The 21,484-nt window shown below is 44.2% G+C and overlaps 4 protein-coding genes across 8 annotated transcripts; 1 reads left to right on the top strand and 3 right to left on the bottom strand.

Moving 5' to 3' along the window:
* Position 1: 1 nt before the first annotated feature.
* On the top strand, positions 2–757 carry LOC144472733 (coiled-coil-helix-coiled-coil-helix domain-containing protein 7). 2 transcript variants are annotated; one of them, XM_078186057.1, is made up of 4 exons: positions 14–113; positions 198–323; positions 420–518; positions 584–757. In XM_078186057.1, the coding sequence occupies exons 2-4, from the start codon at positions 228–230 to the stop codon at positions 692–694; spliced, it is 306 nt and encodes a 101-aa protein (XP_078042183.1). In that variant the 5' UTR covers positions 14–113; positions 198–227; the 3' UTR covers positions 695–757. The 2 variants fall into 2 exon arrangements, with proteins under 2 accessions (XP_078042182.1, XP_078042183.1); XM_078186056.1 differs by having other exon boundaries at positions 2–323.
* Positions 758–802: 45 nt separating this feature from the next.
* Positions 803–5,608, bottom strand: LOC144472732 (ethanolaminephosphotransferase 1). Of its 2 annotated transcripts, XR_013494460.1 has the most exons (9): positions 5,109–5,608; positions 4,546–4,614; positions 4,290–4,482; positions 3,952–4,214; positions 3,718–3,875; positions 3,459–3,639; positions 3,171–3,347; positions 1,556–3,094; positions 803–1,148 (listed from the first exon to the last, which is right to left on the bottom strand). XR_013494460.1 is itself a non-coding variant. In XM_078186055.1 (8 exons), the coding sequence occupies exons 1-8, from the start codon at positions 5,178–5,180 to the stop codon at positions 3,032–3,034; spliced, it is 1,176 nt and encodes a 391-aa protein (XP_078042181.1). In that variant the 5' UTR covers positions 5,181–5,608; the 3' UTR covers positions 803–3,031. The 2 variants fall into 2 exon arrangements, 1 of the variants encoding a protein (XP_078042181.1); XM_078186055.1 differs by having other exon boundaries at positions 803–3,094.
* A 577-nt stretch (positions 5,609–6,185) lies between these two features.
* On the bottom strand, positions 6,186–6,914 carry Cox7c (Cytochrome c oxidase subunit 7C). The gene is made up of 3 exons (XM_078185651.1): positions 6,720–6,914; positions 6,390–6,508; positions 6,186–6,294 (listed from the first exon to the last, which is right to left on the bottom strand). The coding sequence occupies exons 1-2, from the start codon at positions 6,795–6,797 to the stop codon at positions 6,395–6,397; spliced, it is 192 nt and encodes a 63-aa protein (XP_078041777.1). The 5' UTR covers positions 6,798–6,914; the 3' UTR covers positions 6,186–6,294; positions 6,390–6,394.
* A 414-nt stretch (positions 6,915–7,328) lies between these two features.
* Positions 7,329–20,875, bottom strand: LOC144472675 (neprilysin-1). 3 transcript variants are annotated; one of them, XM_078185970.1, is made up of 15 exons: positions 20,756–20,875; positions 18,997–19,161; positions 17,701–18,666; positions 16,523–16,748; positions 13,776–13,814; positions 11,013–11,258; positions 10,327–10,535; positions 9,967–10,146; positions 9,443–9,654; positions 9,147–9,363; positions 8,898–9,080; positions 8,680–8,842; positions 8,284–8,600; positions 7,905–8,173; positions 7,329–7,661 (listed from the first exon to the last, which is right to left on the bottom strand). In XM_078185970.1, the coding sequence occupies exons 3-15, from the start codon at positions 17,806–17,808 to the stop codon at positions 7,658–7,660; spliced, it is 2,373 nt and encodes a 790-aa protein (XP_078042096.1). In that variant the 5' UTR covers positions 17,809–18,666; positions 18,997–19,161; positions 20,756–20,875; the 3' UTR covers positions 7,329–7,657. The 3 variants fall into 3 exon arrangements, with proteins under 3 accessions (XP_078042096.1, XP_078042098.1, XP_078042097.1); XM_078185972.1 differs by lacking the exons at positions 13,776–13,814; positions 16,523–16,748; positions 18,997–19,161; positions 20,756–20,875 and having other exon boundaries at positions 17,701–17,718; XM_078185971.1 differs by lacking the exons at positions 13,776–13,814; positions 16,523–16,748; positions 17,701–18,666; positions 18,997–19,161; positions 20,756–20,875 and adding an exon at positions 13,115–13,636.
* Between the last annotated feature and the right edge of the window lie 609 nt (positions 20,876–21,484).

Genomic DNA, 21,484 nt, shown 5'->3' with positions numbered 1-21,484 from the left:
ACCAACTGGGCACGTGAGCCAACCCAACCGGCACTTCCATCGTGCTCTGCGTGAACCCAAGTCTGGTCCTTTATGATGTATCCATTATAGTAACACGTGTATTGTACATTATTGTAATAATATTAATGTAAAAGAAGTCGCGAAGACCGTGTTCAATGTTATTGAACGATACTACATGTAACGTTATCGTGTTACAGTTGACCAGTGATATTTCTTTAGGTTCTGCGATGACTAAAATAAATTCTGAAGGAACCCAACAAAAGGCGAATTCGTCGAAGACGATCACCAAAAGGGACCAAGAAATAAACAATCCTTGCCTGGAGGTAACGTAATTTTTAAGATAGTTTTAGTCACCCCGGTCACCTAACCTCAAAAACATTGATTCATGTTTATTTTCCTTTCTTCCGTTTCTGTTACAGGAACATTTAATGTCTATGAAGTGCCTCAGCAACAACGACTACGTCCAACTAAGGTGCGAGCCTTACTTCGACAACTACAGATTATGCAAGAAGTTTTGGGTAACTATATCTAACCGTATTTGATTGTCGATGGAAAAAAGTTGAATAAAATATCGACATTACAGAGCGTTGTTGTACGCGATCGGAAATCGAAAGGAATCGAACCGCATCTCCCTTTGCCCGAGGATAGAAAAGCAGTGAAAGCAGAGTATATAAAGACTTTTGTATTTGAATAGTACTCTAGCATTTTAATAATTGTACAGTTAAAATAATTAATTAGAGAAGATTGTTCGATGAACGGCGTATATTCGAATAATAGGAAGACCGGTGAGAATAAAAGGCAATTTACATAAAATCTTTTTAATATCTTTGGCAGAAACAAACATTTGGAGAACAGTGTGATTACATTTACCATCTATAAAAATTACAAACTATAATGTCGATGCGTAAGTTGCGCTGGAAACTAAATTCAACGTCTAAACGAATATAGTTGCGTTTTCGCGTCGGATTACATATAGATCTCGATCGATGCTAATCGCAGGGATGACTCGATCGTGAACGCTATTACGTACACTGTTACCTTCATTGTTGCTCGATATTATACTTATATACAAGGTACAGTTTGCAAGTATGCAAAAATTTGTCCCGTTCTATCCGGAGGTTCGCCAACGTTTCGAACAAACGGGCATCCTGTTAGAACGAACAACGCATCTTAGTTTCGTAATTACAGCTATTCCATACACTTAACGTAAAGCGGACTAGCAACGTGTATCGAATGCGTGAACAAAAAACGAAGGCTCGTCGATTTATCGCTCGAACTTTGATGTTTCGTAATGCAAAGAAAATAAGACCGAATAAGAAAAAAATCGATGCATGATCAGAATCGTTTCATTTATTCTACATTGACTCTTTTTTTGCGTTACTGCAGACGACGAACTTGCATTTCGGATTCTACACTTTTCGATCGTGAGCTTTCACCGCCTTAAAGTCTTCGTTCACGTTAGACAAGTTAATGTACGAAATGTTCTTTAGCCCAGAAATAGTCCACGGGTGTTTAAAAAAGAAAAAGGAAAAAAATTAACTTAAAAAATAATTACCATCTAACGCATTGTACATTATCTACTATTGTCATGAAGGACATGCTTTCCAACGCAAAGAATAATTTCAAGAGCGTGTGATCACTTTGAAGAACTGACGGAGCCGCCGACCGAATGGCCGAGCAACGTTCTCCGTTTACTGAGAAACAAATGTGGAACAACGTTGCGCCGCATTCGCTCCATTGGAAACATTTTTCCCTCCCACGTTGAGAAGCTGTAGCAAATGCGCGGTGTAATTCTGAGTATACAGTATCACGCGTTCCATTCGCTTCCAAGAAAATATATATGTATATATGTATATTATATACAGAATAGTCTTTTCGCTGCAGTGGGAACGACAGGAGAACGGGTATCCCCCCTCGTTCCCGCTCGAATTGACGATTCCAGGTTACTTTAGCCTAACTGTTATGGAATTCAGCGTTGACTGCGCCATGTCCTCGTTAAATGCAACATAACATACACATGCATCCTTACACGAAAATAAATAATGTCTCTTTACACGTGCCTCGTTGCGGCTGCTAGTGAAACACGATACTCTCCCAACAATCTGCAGTTAAAGTCCATTATCCTAGGTTAGCCTGCCGGTTATGCGATCAACTGTCACATGCACGTTGCATCTCTGGATCTACAGCTTCGCTGACGTTCGACGGACTCGGGTCAACATCAAGAAACGAGTACTCCAAGATGGACCATGTCTATATTGTATCCCGTCATCCATAAGTCCCAACCTGGGACTCTCAACATGGCGCGATAGCAGGGACGAACATCTCGAGTCGAAAATTATTTCATGGCTTAGAATAGAAAGTTGAGCTCGCCCTAAAGTTGACCTCATCCACCTAGTTCTTTCTTCTCGTTTCGGATATTATCGACCAAAGGGTCTACCTCACCATGTGACCAGATAAACAAAGCGCAGTTGACAGTGTGCACGACCGGACTAAGCTAGCCTAGCTGATTAGCTACACAGACAATACACGTTAAAAACGAAAAAACCTCCTCCCAAAACACATAGTCAGAGTTTACGAACTGAACACAAAAAGACAATACAGAAGTCAAATAGAGTGGTGCACCTCTCGCCTCGCCTCTCTCGGCTATCGATTGTTCTAAACTGCGCTAACCGTAAATGCCGTGGCATTGACCGGTTACGAAAGAAGCGTGATTTCTGCGGCTATGTTTATCACAGCGATGCGAGGATTCAAACAATTTGTTGCCTCTGCGAAGGAATAAATTAAGATCACGTAACAGGTACTTCTTTCATGGATATGTGATCAGCAATGATTGGATGCATGAATGATTTTTTTATCTAACACTGCCCGCGGACCCTCGTTCCTTGTCCGAAGGTGCTCCTAAGCTGCGAACGGATGATCTTCTTCGTTTCCAGCTCGCTTTCTGCCCTTGTCTGCTCTGTACTCACTGATTCGTAGGTGGCTCCGACTTCTTTTGGTTTCTTCGTTTTTAACATGTATCGTCGGCAAGTAGTCAATCGACGCGATCCTTGATGCGGAACGTGTGGATACGGAAGTGACGACACATCTGACGCACCTGGAAACATCGAAACAACTTTAGAGTTACGTCTCGAGGAAGGGTTTTATTTGTTCTAACGAAAGCGGACACTCACCACGCATGTACCGTAATGAATGTGTGCCAAAAGCGCGACCACGGCGACGACATAAACGAATATCAAGTCAGTACTCGGCAAGACGTAGGTGACGGCTACCGCCACTCCCATGGGCACTAGTATCCACGAGAATATTTCGCATCGAGCGTTGCTCATTTGCGACACGATCAATCGACACTGTAAACGCAACATTAATCATTATTAGATCTTCATTTGTTATCCGTAAGTGGATTAATTTGCAAGTTACTCATTGCGAAAAAGAAGATAAAAAGACCGAAGGAATCTTACACATATATTGGAGAAAATGGTTCCTACGGTCAGGAAAACCATCCTGGGGTCTTTCTCTACTATGTTGCTCGGAGAATGTACTACCCAGACCGTCGAGATCGCGAAGAGAGCACTTAGAGGTATCAGAGGTCTTATGGCGTCTAGGAATGTTCTCATTTTGCCAGTCTTGTCCTTGTAAGATCTGGAAATGAATCGACGGTTTTCGTAAAAGTTAATTAGACGATGTTACGTAATGAATATGGTCGTTACAACGACTCACTTGTATATGTTCCAAAGCACCACGGGTAAGCTGGTTACGATCGCGGTGACGTACAGTAAAATTTCGAACATCACGCCCACGGATATATTGCCGGGTAGCATGAATTTCCAGGTTTCGTGTCCCCCTATGCTTGATATAATAAACACTGTGGTAGTGCCCTGGAAATTGGGAGAGTTTGTTAGTTATAGCAGCTGTTGACGGTACTAAAACAACAGCAGTGCTATTAATACTTGCCACCATGGATAAGTCGTATCCCCATGGGAGATACAGCACACCGGTGTTGTACTTCTCCCAATGAGTCAAGTAGAAGTTAACAAATACGCTCCACAGTATGAAATACATTCTCATAGGGGATACACTGTGATCCGTACGACCGAACACGGAGAACATACAAACGGTAATCCACATTGTTGTCCAACTGTCTAGCCCATGGTCGAATAATTCTCCCAGAGGACCGGACGTTTGCGTTCTCCTCGCTTGTTTTCCATCTATACCGTCTGTAATAAAACCATTTATGTAATTTCAAATACCAAGGAGGACAATTACTATGAACTATTGACTCTATTACTCACCTAGGGTATAAGCCATGAAGACGTTAAATGCGCCCAGTGCAAATACCCATCTTGGTATAGGCAGGTACTGTGGTTTGTCGTCGCTGGACGCGTATAAATAATAATCGTAACTCGCGAACATGGTGAAGTTGAAGACAGTGAAGAGGAATCCAGAGAAAGTCAACACATTCGGGGCAACCCATTTTGGACAATACTGAAACAACATTTCAGCATGTTAGTAATTCCACCAGCTATGAGACTTTTAGAAAGAACATACCTGCACTACTTTATTCCAGAATGGGTGCATAATATGGACACTGAGAGGGCTCGTGTCCACGGAGCAGTACTGTAAATAAGACAAGGAACATTAGTCTCATTTCCCTAAAATCTATCGTTCGCTTAGCATACTAAATCACCAAGCCAGAATAGCAGAGAGATGAATGCTAATCGTTCAAAACAATGTATGATATAATGCTGTACCCCTTCCCTTCTGCCATATGTTTTCCCAGAATAACAAGTATCAATTTAGCATGCACATGTAAGCATTCATTGTAATGCATTGCCTTGACCAATGTATTCCCAGTTCATTGAGTCACTCTGAAGGTTCAAACTCGAGTGCCAAGCGAAAAAGTTAACTGAAAATAAGTCTTGGTCACTGCAAAGGTTGAAACCTGAGAACTGAGTGAAAAAGCTGACTGGAACTAAGTCAGCAGCGTGAAGATACGAGAGGTAGTCAAGGTAACGAAACAATCGCTGACTAAATGCCATGGAATGCGCGCATCAGCCGACGGGTATCTGAGCGAGGATCCCATGGGGAGTAGCCGAAGCCGGGCGCCTTACCTTGTAGCTCTCGAAGCCGGCGAGATGTTGATCGGTGAGGTATTGGACCTCGAGGCCCAGTTTCCGGTACATGTTGTGGCCGGCGTGGGTGTTTCGGAGCGTTGCAGGAGACGTTTATGTTCGGTTGGTTCTCGGAGCTAAGGCGTGTTCGTTCGGCTCATCGGGGACCCTCCCGGGAAAAGATGCCGCAATTTTCGGCTCTCCGCATGAAAGTCACTGGGGTTGCGGTCTGAGCACGTGCTCCTTGGTCGAGTGGCCTGATGTTCAGCGTCGATTCATGGTGACATCGAGCTGCGTGGATGACGATTATCGCGACACGACTGTACCGTACACGGAGTCTTTAGCCTGAAGGCCGATTCTCACGTGCCGACGAGAGAACGAATGAGAGTAAAACGGCGCGGCGCGGCGAGCGTCGCCCGATCGATTCTACGCCCGGCCTCCGTGAATCAAAGGGGAGAGAGAGGACTCTGCATGGAACTACGCATTGAGAGCGCATCGCTCTTGGCAATTGGCTCGATAACGCGTGCCAGATTACTGTATCCAGGACTGCTTCCAAACCGTGGCAGTTAATTATCGTTGGCAGGTTAGATCCTCGCAGTACTTCGAAACAGATCGTTACAATATGGAGGTCATTTTCGGCCGCTTCTTCGCAGAAGGACACCCTAAACTGTTTCACCGTCGCTACGGCTGTCTGTCGTTGCTTAAACAGCGATTACGACTATAATGTTCCATGAAAATTCGACAATCGATGCCGGTTAGACCGGCCATCCAACGGCCGAGATAGTATCGTTTATGTAACAGATACGCAGCAAAGATCGTCAGCAAAAAGGTCATCATCATTTATAATTACCGACAATGGCACGATCCGAGACGGGGCACACGGAATGCGTTCGCGGGAAGGGGGAATTTATTTACATGAATCGCGACTTCGGATCTTGTCGATATAGATTGAGTTGCGAACGAGATCGGGGAATAAGGACATTGTTATCACACAGAGAAAACTGTGCACATGTTAGAGACATGATAGAGGAAAGAATTTGGAAGTATCGTGTCCGTCGCAGAAATTGTACGCAGGCGTGAACTTTTATTGAATCACGTTAATTTATTTATCCCCTTATTACAAATAAATGGTACCGCGTGCCACACGATACAGGTTGACAGGAACTTACTATAGCGAATACTGCAGCTGAAACAAGATGATTAGGGTAAATATGCAACTGTTCGGGTACGACGTTTGAAACAAACGACGATGACGAAAAAATAATGTCCATGGGAGCTTACATAATTTATTTCAACATCTGGTAACGCAGGATTATGTATGGCAACGAGAATCCACTGCCGAAGAACAGCATGAAGGTCGCAGAGAGCTTGAATCTGTTCATGATATCGAAGGGCAGATTCTGTAAATAATGATTTCATATTGATTCCTAACCTCATCGACTTAGGTGCATAATTCACCGTATACGATAACAGGATATTCAGTCATGATCGTCGAGATATTCGTTCGTATTACAGTGTTCCGCTTCTACGCGGAAGCTCGCACTGCACACGTAGAGATAACATAATTGTTGTATAACAATTACGCAATTGTCGATAGTATTTTTTACTTACAGCGCCAGGGTAGCCTTCGGTATCATGGTACATTCGCCTCGCGCTGGTCGCGAATTTCCTCACCTGCCTCGAAAACATTGTCGTACTGTAATTATCGTCAACCTCGCGTTGTCGACTAGATGGTTTTTATTAGGCACTTTAGAAAATGGAGATGGTCGTCTGCTATGCGCACGCCCTGTGTTTCTATGAATTCCGTCGCGACGGTCGGTAACTTTGGTTTCAGAGAACGTAAACGTGTGGAACGCTTTAAAGTACATGGTAGCGTCATCTGGCGTTGGTATTCTAGTACGAAAGCAGATATTCCGCTAGTTTCTGGTTTATTTTGCTGCCTAGTTCGTTTTACGGACGCGAGACGAGTTACTTTTTTCGTTCTTTTGTTGGTATGCCGACCGTCTGATTGTGGCGGCTGTTTTCCCATCGAGATTCTATTGCTGCAGAAACCGTAATCAGCTGTTTTTATTCGAATGCGTGGCATGGATCGACGCAGAAAATCTTTGCGAGTATTTTGAGATCTATAACACTCGTTTTTTTGTCACCGTCGCGAGTAGGATTATTTGGGATCACAGGATGTTCCTTTGTCCTCGTTGAATAATTAAGAGGGTATTTTTATATTAAAGTTTTTATTCGTTAAATAAACGTTTAAATGATGAAGCAAATTTTTTCGACTTTTGTACCGAACCGTGAAACAACTCCTATATACATACATTTATACATATATATATATATATATACCTTTCGCGTCCGAAATCACTGATCGAAAACGGGACATCCACCACGGTGTACCACGACGATGTAAACTTTTGATTACTGTGGTCCCAACGTGGCTGACGATTCGCCTGCTGATGATGATGATTATTCCATCTGGAGCCTCCTGGTTCAACGATTCACAGTAAGAAAATTGTTAAGGCTCCCGTGTCTCCCTCCGGAGGCTCCAGCGTTTACCTGTCGTAACAATTCAGAGTACGTTCGTTTATTTAACAGCTAATCAACTGTACAAGTGAATGAAACATACAGAAAAGCATTCAAGTGATTACATTGGTTTATTTAGTAACTGTTAAGGTTTATAAGTGATAGTAAAATAGATAAAATTATTCAATCGATTGGATCAGTTCATTTAATAGTCGATGAATTCAACGAATGAGATCGAAATGAATGAAATGATTCGATTAATTAAAAGACACCTACCAAACGCTGCACTTGTGCGTTGGGTTCATAGGAGAGCCTGGAGGACAGTTGTAGGCCCTGGCAAAGTCTTCGCTGTTGGAGAGGGGCCCCAGAACCCTTATAGGGCCTGGCGAGTGAACGCTGCTCCGAATTTTAGTGAGAGCATCCTCCGGCCTCATCGAACCGCACCAAATTTGGGCATAATTTAAGAAGAATAGCTGATCGTGCGTGAGATTGATACCGGGCAGCAGAGGTTCCTCTCCATTTATCGACACCCACTTCTTGTACGCCTTCGAAGAACAATCTTAGCTCAGTACTTTAGTGTTTTAAGATTAAAAGCTTACTATTTTAACAATCTTTTAGTAGTCAAGCCAATATTTTGCAAGTATTTCGCTATTACCCGGTACGCTTGCTTGAGGCCTCCGTTGTCCGCGATGTTCTCGCCTTGCGTCATCCTGCCGTTGACGTTCAAACCTATGTCCTGCAGCTTGTAGTTCGAGTACTGTTCGACAATGCACTCGGCTCTCTTCCGGAAGGCCTTGATCGTCGCGTTGTTCCACCATTGCATTATATTCCCGTTTTTGTCGAACTGGCGGCCCTTGTCGTCGAAACCGTGGGTGATCTCGTGACCGATCACCACACCGATGCCGCCGTAGTTCAGCGACTTGGGGAAGTGTTGGGAGTACAAGAGGGGTTGGAGTATCCCTGCTGGGAAAACTGTGAAAACATCGCTCGATAAATGACCAAGTACATGGCAGGGACGCGAGATGATTGTAGTCCATGGTAAAGCGCATACCGATGTCATTTTTGTTAGGGTTGTAGAAGGCGTTGACGATAGTGGGGCTGGTGTACCACTTGTCCTTGTCGACGGGCTTCCTCAGCTCCCGCAGGTTATGATAAGCCTCGTACTTCAGCGCCGCCATGACGTTCTCCAGGAAATGGTTCTCGGATACGTTCAGCTGATGGATCAAAAACTACGTTAGACGGTGTCACTGCTGCGTCTTAGATACTAACCATTAAATACTCTTCGGAAAGTTCGACAGGGTTTTTTAGGAATTCGGGGTACCCGATCCTCTCGATCATGGAGTCGGCTTTGCTCTTGGCCACGGTCCTGCTGTCCTCGTCCATCCAGTGATTCTCTGCCAGCAATTCGTTGAACGCCTCGCGTATAGTATGGATCATCTTCAGTGCGGTTTCCTAAAGAATAGTCATGGTAAAATGATACCTGCGAAGCCTGAAGACCAAAGGGAGCAGCATTCAGACCTTGCTTTCGTGGTCGAAGTTGTCGCGTATGAACAGCGCGCCCACGGCCATCCCCAGCTTCTTGTTGGTCAACTCGACGCACTGGGACCACCTGTTCCTTTCGCTCAGAATCCCTAACAGGATCCTCTTGAACTCGACGCTTTTCTGCTGGTAGTCGTCTATCATGTCCGGGATTATCGACATCACCAGTCGCCAAAGTATATAATTGTGCAGCGTCCTGCAAGTATCGTCAATTCGTCAGACACCCACCCTCCATTTTTGCGATTCGCCTTTTCCTGCCGTTTTCCCCCCGTTACCTGCGGTTCGTCTTCGCCACGATGCGGCCCATGTGCCTAAAATAGTTCATTCCGTACGCCACGATCGGCTCCTGCTCGGTCACAGAAGCGTTGATCAACTCCTGCAGATAGACCTGCCATTTCAGCTGAGGTATTTCGAGCTGCAACTCCCGCAACGTCACTTTGCGATAGATCGAGGATGTATCGTGCCTGTCTGCTTCCGGCAGAGACACCTGGAATTTGGGGACGATGTGTCTGAATTGATGGCTATTGCATTGTCTAAATTATGGCTTGGCGGAGGAGTGGGCCTGGTTATGGGTCACGCGAGATCAACGTAGCGAGATCAAAAAGATCTTATTATATCACCATCTATAATTGTATATCATATATTATTATACCATCTATATAATATAAATTTAAAAATTAATACCAGGATTCCACACACGGCTCTTAGTATAAACGTCTCAAGTTGGACATCCTCTCAATTTCTGTCGTAGCCCCTATTAAACCCCAGCATACCCGAATTCCGGTGTCGAGGTGCTTACATTGGCCAGCTGTTGCTCCAAGTAGATAACTTTGTCGAAGTCTACGTGCGCATCTGCGGGATCCGCCCCTAACAGCACGGCTACGTTGATCATGTACTTGTGATACGCGTCCAGCGCAGCCTTGCTGCTCTTGTTCAGGTAGTAGTCCCTGCTGGGTAACGCGAGCTGCATCTGGTCCAGCTGCGAACACACCAGATGGACAGTTAGGAGACCTCCTCGGCGACCAGACCCGTCAAGAAACTGATTCGATGTCTATCGAAGAAGCCAGTTTAGCCTTGTTTACTACCCATCGTCCCCTCTCACATCGCGACTCTCATACTGTGCAGACGTCGACCAAGGGGCCTTACTTTGCCGGCGCACCTGGATGATGTTGGCGGAGGAGTTCTTGTCGTCCGGGCCGACCCATTGCTCCATCAGCACGCCCTTGTTGTACTCGGCCCGCAATCGACCCAACAGCACTTCGATCGGGTACGGTGGAGGTTTCCAGGATCGGCCATCCACCGCTGGCCATCCGCCGAGCAGTTTCAGGGTCCTCTTCAATGGGGCGTCGCCGATCTCCCTGATGCGAGCTGTTGAGGACATCCGAACGCTCAGTTCACGCTAAGATCTTCCAGGCGACGTTGAGAGGTTCGAATCGATTGCTCTCCCCCGGGTGAATTTAAGACGAAAGCTAGTACAGCAATATCCCTCGCATTGTCGCTCGGCCCGACAACGAAACAGGACGATTTGGGAAGGGAAGACATGATTATTTTTACAGTAATGTCTCACCATAGTACCGCTACATAGGGCTGACAAAAATTCTCGTCCATATAGGTAGCTTGGCTGACAATTCACGATTTATTAAAATGATGGGAATAAAAATTACAAGGCAGTCCTGCAGTGTACTATGGCGAGGGTATTACTGTACAGTTGGTGACAGTAGTATCTTCTCTTCTCAATTTGTTCAATTTTGTTTTCAGGCCGACGGACATTTTGGAGAGTTTACTGTAGCGGGGGTGGAAGTCCAATCGGTGCACACGTCCGAGAAAAATTTTCGTTGTACCCACGGATGTCCATGCACGATTTGTAGAACCTCTTCGCCTTTAGAGTGGCATTGTTGTCGTAGTTGTTCGGCGGCTCTTCGAGCACCCGCTTTAGACGCACTTGCAGCTGGTTCGACAGAACTTCGAACGTACTGGTCGAGCTCATGTCTTCCGGTATCACGTGCAGCTGGTTCCACGCGCCGCACGCGTACTGGAAGAAGTTCACGCAAGGTGCCGCGGTCAGGTCCATCGCCGACAACAGACTCGCCGCTGAAATTCGTAGGTTAGCTCGGGTGATTTCGAGCAACTTTTTCCTTTGCTAAAATGTTCTCCGTCGTTTCCTTAACGAGTTATTAATGAAAAACGCGGGCCAATTAGCGAACGAGGACGCTCGACGTCCCGCCCTAGCGACACCACACTCGTAGGCCATGCTGGTTTGATAGGTTAGAGTGTTCCGTTAATAAATCGGCAACGGAGTTGCGGAGAAGATTTTCGCCGAGGAGAAAGTTGTTCGAAATAATGCGAGGAATCATTCTGTGATGTGAACATAATTTTCATTTTCTTGTAGATTTGTTAGTGTATTTGTTGTACTCAGTGTGATAGCAATTCTTTTGACTCGATTGCTGAAAAGTGTGCGAGCAGATGAAGATTTTAATTCTCTGCAGCAGGAGTTATGGAACACTCTGTATGCTTTCCAAAATTTGGTAAGTCTCTTGGATACAATCTCACGGGTTTCTTTGTAAAATATTGTTAAAGATTCAACGTTTTCGTGTAAAATTGCTCGACCACTTTCGTCAGCAATTTCGAATTGGAAACTATAATTCGAACCGCGGTTTTCGCGTTTCCATTTACCACTTTCGCCGCATCTAATTGCGCCCGGTAATCTCGTGGAGGCTTAATATCTCGATAGCATAATCGAGCGCGAGGACGGGGCTCGCTCTGATCACCGGATTAATTACGTGTAACTGGATTCCCGCGCGACATCGAGGCTTTCACATTTTAACACCTTCCATCAATGTTAACCCATTTTTGTCACCGTAATCGGTCGCGAAAACGAAAAAAAAAAGTGAAAAACTTTCACGACGAAAACACGCGCTCTCGCGAATGATTTCTCCGCGAATAGGAACAATGATCCCGGTTTATATGGAAGATGCTATCGAGAGCGTTCTCAATCGAGAAACTTCGACGTAACGCCGCTACTTCGAGTTTCTCGATCGGAGGAATTTTAATCGAACTTTTTGCGCGACGAGAATCGCTAAATAGTAAATTGTGAAATTCCTGGCTGACGGCGATTTTCGAATTTCCGCATACTTTCGCGGCATTGTTTCCTCGAGTCGGTGTTCTCACGGCTGGAAAATTCGACGGGGTCCCCTCGGGAAAACATTTTTTTTCGGAGCTCCGTCGGCGAACGTGTTTTCATTTTCATGCTCCGACGTGCATACCCGTGAAAGCTGCCTTTTTGTATGCGCGACCCGCGATTTTCTCTACAATTTTCAAATTCAGGTCGAGCTCACCGTTCTCTTCCGCCTTTTTTCACGTAGAATCCGAGCTTAATTAAAAATGCTCTTTAGACCCGACTGCTTTCGCGCTTTATACCCTCAATAATTAATTGTTCGGATTCACTTGTTAACATCGTTGTCGCATAAATTTATCAAACACGCAAATGGAAAACGCTGGTTTCATATAATTACTTCCAATGCCATTTTATATTTTCTTCCACACTAGCCAAATATTGTTATTTAATACTCCCGATTTTTCGATGGAATTTCAACTGATGTATCCAAGAGCATCTTACAAAATATATTGGAAATAATTGATAAATAAAATTGTAGATCTCGAGTACATTTAGACAACCAATATAAATATCTTGGCTGTCTAATATCTAAAAATTGATTGGAATTTTGACTAACGTGTTCAGAATCTTGTACAATCTGTTAAAAATATTAACGAATTGAATGACGTAAGTGAGGATTATATTCTTGTAGAAAATAACGTTAATACCTCCCGAATAAATAAGTTTAACTTTTTGATAGGTGATCCAGGAATAGTTTCCTTGTCTAAAATTTCCTTATGTTGCTAAAAATCTCTTTAAACAGTTAAAAATTTCTTTAAATCTCTAAACATACTCTCAGGTCGGTAAAAGTTTCCTCGAATCGCTAAAAATTTCTTCGAGCCGCGAAGTCAAAATTCGGTCGTCGAAGGATTCCGCTGCAGAAAGGGAAAATCTGTGTCATCGACTTTCTATGGTGGCAGATGCATGGTGTATCGGTGGAGCGATCGTCCGAGTCGGTCGAGGACGAGAACGTAATCAGATCGTCGAAAACTGATTGGTGGTCATCGGGAATTGCGTTCGCAGCCTCCGCGCCGTTGCAAATCTCATTATACGATCCCCGTGAAATTGCTTGCTGACCGACCACCGCAGATTCGATTCTCGATCGTGCCATTTCGGCGTTTCACTGACCGTTGATGACCGTTTACGTCGAATGCGGAGAGAAGTCATCGAACACGGAACGGCGTTAAATATTTCGTTGGCCTTTCTCACGGATCGATTACAAACGAACAGAAGATTTTGCTCGTCGCATCGGTTCGAAACTATCCGAAATTCCCGATATAATTATCATAAAATAACATAGAGTAAATTTTACAATGCGGGTCAAATTTTTCTAAAGTGCGAGTTACGCCATTGCAATTTTAACCCGCGCACATGCGACCGAAACGCTTGACTCTCGGCTCTCGGCGCGTCAAACAAAGGAACGCGTGGTTCGAACAACGTTCTGACGGCTTTACCTGCTTTGACGCACTCCTCCGTCATGCAGACGTCCGGACCTGAAAGAAGAACGAAGCCTCTATCCAGTAGCAGCATTAAAGTCACCGGGGAGAAGAAAAAAGGCAAACGAAGACGCGCCAAAACGCGTGTCTCCGTCGAACGCTATAGAATTTGCGCGAGACAGCCACCGCGAGAACGTAATTTTCTGCGATACGTAATCACGGCCGTGTCTGCTGCTTAACAGAAAAGGCTATTGTTGCGAGTCTCGTCTTCACGCTTCTACCAGACCGTCGTGCAACACTTGCGGCGACGTGCCATCAACGGTACAATGCCGGTTTTTGTCCCTGTAATTAACTCGCTAACGAACTCATCGATTCTTTGTTAGAACGAACGACAATTTCTTTTAAAAAAAACACGCAAGAACGACAAACATCCGCGATAAAAATGTACCCAGGTGTGCTTGGTATCATCTGCGGTCTTATTTTGTAATTTTTCCGAGCGTCATTGTTCATCCACTGCGAGAATTCAAGTGAATTTTCAGAAAACTCTAAATGGATCTCGCTGCGCCTTTCGAGTATTAATTATTCGAGACTAAGTTTCTTGAAAATGGTTCACTGACTTCTTAATAATGGTTGATTAATGTATTAAACGGTGAATTAATGTTTTAAGGATATATGTATAATAATAATAATATACGTAATCGATTTGGCAAGTGGAGAATATTGCCGAAGCATTTTAGACTTCGCTTGCCTAATCGATCGCTGGTAGGACAATATAAACATATTACGATCTCATTTCGCCGAACGCTTATGGACGGCGGTGATTCGATTAATTCTGCCGGTGGCTATGAGGTAACACGGCGAAGCGGCCTTTTCGAGTGGAACTTGATAGCCTCGACTCAATTCGATTCGATTCGGCTGATCGATGTTCGTTTCTGACACGAACACGCCGCTGAACGTTCGACAATTTTCGTGTTTCACTTCGCACGGGTTTCGACGGCCGACAGAACATTTACGCCGCGAATTTTCGCATGAAAACTAGCCGGAACGATTAGTATCTATACTTTACTAACTATCTACACGATTAATATCTATAATTCTATTTTTAATTGTCTAATTCTCTTTTTAAAATTTGAATTTTCTTTTTTATAATTTTGCAAATCAGATAAGTCCTTTCGCAAATTTCATTTACCTTTATTTGCAAACAAAATTCACAAATTGACCATCTTTTACATCATTCTTAAATGTTGTACAAGTTTGATTACAGACAATTAGAAATTAGGGAATTTCATTTGACAAAAAGGGTACGAGAGCTGCAAAGGTGTCATTTTACTTTGTAGAAAGAGTTTTAATTGTCAGAAAATTGCAGCCTCCTTTAAAAAGCCTTAGTCCCCTGAAAAAAGCTAAGCCACCGATCAACAGCTTCACCGGAAAGAGGGATGTCATTGAGTCATCATCGCCGTGTCCAGTAAGAAGATCTAGATCGAACCAAACCCTACTAGTAGACTCCTACACAGCCGCGCCATTAAGGCCCGCGATCTAGTGATCTAGTGATCAAATAGAAATTGTCAGATCATTATGCTAGACTGGAATAAATTTTTATTTAATTTAATTTCGTCAGCTCGATGACACGTGGACGAATAACCAGCGGTCCCAACCACTTACGTACCACTCGCTATGCGTCTAATTGTGTTCCGTATTTACCTACTGTTCTGATTTCACTCGCTTATTAGCACCGCGACAAATATACCCGGTGGCCGATCAGTAAATAACGTCCACGAGCATTTTCTTTAAATACAGCCTATAGCTCTTTCTCCAAAGAGTTAGCCTGCCTCCAGGCTTCTATTTTCAGACGCGTCCCACGCTTATTTATTTCGAGCTGTCATCGTTATTCATATCCAGGCTATTCCCTCAGCGAAAACAAAAAAAATGATTCCCTGTCGGGGCTCGTGATTTTTCCACGGTGATCCATTGGCTGTTCGCGTCTATTCCAGTCTAGTAATAAATCTTATAGAGCGGGACAGAAGCGAGGTCGCAAGAACTTCACTTTACTTCGCGTCTTCGCTTTCTTATTTTAGCTACCTGGACCACTTACTCATTTTACAGTATTTCGTTTAGAAGGCAAGTGACATCAAATATCTTTCAATTACCAGTAGGCCTCTTACATTATTTTTGCACTACTTCGCCAGTTTTTTCCCATTTAATTACCTTGTAGTATTGCCATCCACTGTTTATTCACATACCATCATAAGCAAAATCAAAGATCCTTTATCTAGCAGATACTGACTTCATTTTCGTATTTTAGCTACTTTGCGCGCTAACTTATTTCCTATTGTTTCGTTTGTCAAACTATCGTTATTGAAATAAAAAATTCTGCGCCTAAGGAAAGCTACATTCTGTTTCGCGTGATCCACTATGTTCAGACCCGCGTCCTGATTTCTGTCCCACCCGGTAGATCGGTCCTCGTCAACTTCAATAGACAGACTTCGCAGCGGCGATCTCCGCCATCTAATTCCGTCCCATTCTACTTGGTCGCGGACACCTAAACCCACCCACGCGTCGTCGTCTAATCCAACGGCTGTTATCCACCGACACCTCTCCCTCCTTCTCTCTCCCCCCTCCCTCCCTCTCTCTCTCTCTCTCTTACTCTACTTCTCTCTCTCGCTCGTTCTATAACCGCCGCCCGAAGACGCGCGAGGCAATAGTCCGCCGCTCAATTAAACCGGAACGCCGGTAACCGGCCACCGTTTAGGGTTAATTCAACTTACGGGCCTCCTGAGCGCACTCGCGGCTCGTGTTCAGCGCCAGCAGCAGCAGCAGAATGAAGACGCAAGTGGTTAAGAGCGTGATGGCCAGCACGAGCAGCAATTGCTGCCTGTTCACCGGCTCTCTCCACCGTCGCGTGATCGACGCGGCCCTCGCTATCGGCCTTCGGTCGTTACCAGAATGATGGAGGTCCGTCACCGTGGTGTTGCCACGAGGCACGTAGGTCATCTGCAATCAGGCGGCCGTCGTTTTTCGACCCGCGCGGTTCGCCGACCTCGGGGAACAGGGATGGATTCGGCGCGGATCTTTTAGAAGGATCGGGTATTCGACGGAAGATAAATTAGGGGTGTCCCGATGGCGTGAACTGGATGGATTGTATGTTGGGACTCGAATCGATACCGGTGAATTTTCATCTAACATTTTAATCCTGTGCCTTGTGTTCTGCTTAATCTTTTACTTAATGTTGTATTTAATGTTGTACGTAATCTGAACTGAATCTTGTACTTAAAGTTGTACTTAAAGTTATACTTAATCTTTCCTATTTAATACTTGTAATTAGTCCTGTATCGTATGTTGCGTTTAATCTTGAACTTAACCGCGTAGTTAATCTTGTTCCTATTTCTCTACTTAATCTTGTTCGTAATCTTATAGTAATCTCCAATCTAGAACGTAATCTCGTACTTAATCCAGCGGTTACCCTTTACTTAATCTTTAATCTATTCTTTTGCTTAGTATTCTACCTGCTGTACTTAAAATCCTATTGAATGTACCAAAAGTACCAGGTCCAGGTAGATGCCATTCTTTTGAGACTTTTATTTGAGAATAAAATAAAAAATAAAAACTTGATAATTTTATTACAAATAGATATCAATGTTTGGTCATGAATGTCTACTCTTACATTTAATCTATCGAAATTACCACACCAATTTTGTCCAAAAAGACATCAGAGTTCTGTCACAGATGTCTCATCTCGCATTTAACCAGAATTACCAACCAAAGATTGTTCCACATAGAGTTACCAGAGGTCTTAGACGGTCGACCTCGCGTCGAATCTAACAAAAGCAGCAACAGCCACAGAATCTATCAAAGCCATCAGTATCCACCTGGACCAAAAACCCCGGGTCACGACATCGTGGCCCAGCCGATCGTTGGCTACCTACAAGAAAAAGGGTTTTCCTACCTGAATGACATTAGCGGCAGGCATCTCGAAGCTTGATCCAGGCAGGGCACCGGTCTGCTCGTTGATGACGGTGGCCCTGATGTACCCGTTGTTGCCCCCCTGCTTCATCCTCTCAACTTACGGTCTTCTACCTGAACTGAGGCGACGGCGAAACGTCCGATTCTCAACCCGGGAGCTGTGTCAACGACCGGTGTAACGTTGACATCGCGTCAGCTCGCGATCAAGGCGGACTGATGCACTCGGATCAATGGGGAACGGTCTCTCACACGCGAACGAGTCGGTCGGCGGTCATCGGTCACTCTATCATCGATGACACCCCGCGCTGATTTTGCCGGGAATCGGTCCGAGATGGATCCGTTGGTTGTTCCGGAGGGATTCGATCGGGTTTTTGGTACGGGTTCGTCACGTTGCTGGGTGTATGGGGGCCAAGGCGGAGCGTCGCGGAAGATCTGGTTCTCAGCTCCGAAAGGATCTGTGACCGCGGTGCTACTGACGAGTGCCACGGACACCTCGCAGTCTCGCGCCACCTCCGGTGTTCCTTCCCCCTCCACTTCCGCCTTCCTCACCCTCGGGCAACCCTCGATTTTGTTTACTACTCACGAGGAACGGGAGGAGGCTGACAGGTGGTGCATTGTCTCTACGTTGCACCGCACCGTTGTTGTACCGATCACACGCGATTCGACGCGCACGCCGCACCATCAACCACTTTGCCTCTCGTTACCCGGGGACGAACAATTTATTGATTTTTATTTGACCAATTTTTAACGACAACTAGTCTGTCCATCTTAATCTCCGGGTAAACAAACGGTGGACTGCTCAAGAACCGTTAATAGATTCTTATTGCTAACGGATTGCTATAGCTGCTGCATCGTGTATACTGTTAGCGAATTATTATTGCCAATAGATTGCTGATGGATTGTTGTAGATTACCGATTGCCATTCGTAAGAAATTGTTAACCGATGAAACTGTGAACAAAACTCGCGTCTCAGATCACAAACTGTTAATTTATTGCTATTCTAAATATATTGTGATTCCTAAGACAGTAGTAGTCTTAATGCATTTATATTGTTAATAAACTGTTGTTCTGAATAGTTTGTTATTCTTAGAAGATTGTTATTCTTAATGCAATGTTATATTAAAACATTGTTACTACTGATAGATTTTCATTGGCGATAAATTGTCTTTCTTGATAGATCCTCGTGCTTAACGCGACGTCGAAGCTATTAACTTATTGCTACTGCTAAACTTATTAGTAAAATCGGCTATAGCCTGAAGGGATAGCAGGGTTATCTTACCTAGGGTAGCACGGTTTGTTTACAAAGAGGGTACCTGCCCCACCGGCGTCGTCTATTTGCTTCAGGAATTCACCCTCCTCGACGTACCAACCCCCTTCCCTCGCCCTGGTCATTTTTCTCGATTCTCTATATGGGATTGCGTTACTCTTCCGATTAAACAGTCCACTGTGAACAACGTTTCGAATTATTTAATTGCATTCGCGACGTACATTTTTCGCTATCGATCACGTAAAGTCCTCGTAGAAATGCTTTCGTTTCGACTTTGAATTTACCGCGATCACGAGAGTCCCTATTTGCTAAGAAGGTTTCAAAGTCGATGGGAAGTTGAAAATATTTTCTATCAGTCCCCGGTATCGATCGGTGTATCTCGGATTTTCTATTAATACCTCTATTTTATGTCAATTCTTGTGATACAACGTGGTTATTTTAGCGTTCCGTTGCGCTTCTGATTGTGAACAACAATGAAATTGTTGTAATTCGTTCTGTACAGAAGCTGCAAATATCTCCGATGAACGCTGTCGCTATGAAGAATGATTAAAATGATTGAAATGATTAATTAATTACAAATGTTTTAAATTAAAATGATTAAAATTATTATGAAGCATTGCTTATGTAATGAAGAATCGAGTATGGATAATCCATGCATTAACTGATCGAAAGTATCCACGAACCGCGGCCGAAAATTTGCAATTTCGATTCGAGTAATTGTTTCGAGCAGATTTCGGAAATTGAAAATTAACGTAAACGTGACTGTCCGCGCAGAACGAATCGTTTGCAACGGGATCGGATTTTATTAGTCACGATGCATCCGACTAATTATATTCGCGTTTCTTTAGCAGCGTTCTACCTGGCTGAGAGGGTCATTCGACTGTTAAATCCTTTCAACCCTCCGCCGACCATCCCCCGCCCCCTCCAGTCGCCACATTTTCTGCCACGACAGTGGATCTCAGGGGATCGTAATCGCTTCTTCTGTAAAATTTTCCGCCAAACAATCATCGGAACAGACACCGTCCCCCGTGCGAAAATTGCCGTTCCGAGAAGCTACCCCCGTACAAACTCCACTCTACTGAATCGTTTATAATATCGTGTCCGCTTTAATACGTTGAACTTACACTAGAACAATATTCCAGGACGATCGTAACGGATGCAACAAATGGTGTACCGCATGCAGCGTTACGATTGGATATTTACAATGCACTTGGCAGAAGCAAGTGCAACGAGGACGCAGCAAACAATGGAAAAGGAAAGTGGCACGTAATACTCGAGCGACGGTCAATGCTGGACCGAGGGTATTTCAGCGCGGCTGCGCCCTTAGCGTGACCACGGAACGACAGGACGCACTTTTCTTTTTCTTTCGCATATTTTTGACGGGCAGCTAACACGATTTTGAACCTTTCCCGTGTCGCAGCCGCTGGACAATGTCTGTCACCTCCTTTATGCCGACGGTGTTTGCCAATTTGAAGCTGTGGCTGCGCGTTTAAAAGGGTTCTCGGTAAAGGGGTGCGGGAACAAAAATAAAAATTCCAGCGAAATTTTATTTTACAATTAACCGAAGCACTTGCGACGCACAAAGAAAAACTGGAACAGCGTCGAATTTCTACCACGAAAATAACGATAGCGTACATAGAAGATCATCGTCGAACGCACGAATTTATGATAATTGACCAGGGTAAATTCAACATTGTATTCTCCAAGAATATATACGAGCTTGCATTCTCAATCCGCAACGGCGCTTTAAATATTTTCTGTTATGTCTTACCATCAGGATCGACTGTTTCTGTTCCCCATACCATCTATCCCCATTCTCTGTTGCTGTTGCTGCTGCGGCTGTGACTGCGTTTCACGAGGCTGTTGCTGCTACAAAGTCGATATCAAGCATGCGCCGTCATTGTGGTTTCGCGTCATTATCGTAATATTGAGAAGTCGCGAATAGGGCTCGGTAACGTAATAATAATCAGAACAGAACAATAGAAATAGACGGAATCTTGATACAAATATATTTTCGTTTCAATGTCTACAATATAATACACGTGTACAGATATGTATTATATATCTAATCAAGAATCCATGAGTTAAAAGAAAGAAGGAAGGCATCGAACGGTACGTGATAAAGTTGGAACGATCCCGATGCAATTGCAACAATCGAATTTGCAACACTTTTCTGCATTATTGAACAGAGTGACGCAACGATGTCTCGATGGAACGTGCGCTGAATACATTACAGGCCACAAAAGACGGTTGTACGGCGAGCATTAAAATGCGAGAGAGGAAGGTTACGTCGCTGAATATGGGTGACACAATAATCGTCATTATCACGTTCATAATTATGTCCGTCGCCGTTCTGATACCATGCAACCGAGTTCGTGGTCAAACGTAGAATTATACTTCCCCTATCTGGTCGACGTGCCATAACCGAACTGACGGGAAACCTGCGGTCAAAAAGTAGTAGAATCGCCGATAAATCTCGCGTTAAGATCATTATTTGTTT

This window comes from Augochlora pura, chromosome 7 (genome assembly GCF_028453695.1).
Source record: "Augochlora pura isolate Apur16 chromosome 7, APUR_v2.2.1, whole genome shotgun sequence".
NCBI lineage: Eukaryota > Metazoa > Arthropoda > Insecta > Hymenoptera > Halictidae > Augochlora > Augochlora pura.
The sequence above is the reverse complement of the archived record's forward strand: the minus strand, read 5'-3'. Positions and strand labels throughout refer to the sequence as shown.

Excerpts from the sequence above, each read along its gene's own strand:
- Cox7c (XM_078185651.1), bottom strand. The coding sequence starts at position 6,797 with ATGTTTTCGAGGCAGGTGAGGAAATTCGCGACCAGCGCGAGGCGAATG. Across the intron at positions 6,509-6,719 it reads CCGAAGGCTACCCTGGCGCT|AATCTGCCCTTCGATATCAT; the intron begins GTAAGTAAAAAA and ends CATTATTTACAG.
- LOC144472675 (XM_078185970.1), bottom strand. The coding sequence starts at position 17,808 with ATGAAGCAGGGGGGCAACAACGGGTACATCAGGGCCACCGTCATCAAC. Across the intron at positions 16,749-17,700 it reads CTGCCGCTAATGTCATTCAG|ATGACCTACGTGCCTCGTGG; the intron begins GTAGGAAAACCC and ends GCCTGATTGCAG. Across the intron at positions 13,815-16,522 it reads CGAGTGCGCTCAGGAGGCCC|GTCCGGACGTCTGCATGACG; the intron begins GTAAGTTGAATT and ends TTCTTCTTTCAG.
- LOC144472732 (XM_078186055.1), bottom strand. The coding sequence starts at position 5,180 with ATGTACCGGAAACTGGGCCTCGAGGTCCAATACCTCACCGATCAACAT. Across the intron at positions 3,348-3,458 it reads CCATTTTCTCCAATATATGT|TGTCGATTGATCGTGTCGCA; the intron begins GTAAGATTCCTT and ends TTGCGTTTACAG. Across the intron at positions 3,095-3,170 it reads TTCATTACGGTACATGCGTG|GTGCGTCAGATGTGTCGTCA; the intron begins GTGAGTGTCCGC and ends CGATGTTTCCAG.
- LOC144472733 (XM_078186056.1), top strand. The coding sequence starts at position 156 with ATGTTATTGAACGATACTACATGTAACGTTATCGTGTTACAGTTGACC. Across the intron at positions 324-419 it reads TAAACAATCCTTGCCTGGAG|GAACATTTAATGTCTATGAA; the intron begins GTAACGTAATTT and ends TTTCTGTTACAG. Across the intron at positions 519-583 it reads GATTATGCAAGAAGTTTTGG|AGCGTTGTTGTACGCGATCG; the intron begins GTAACTATATCT and ends TCGACATTACAG.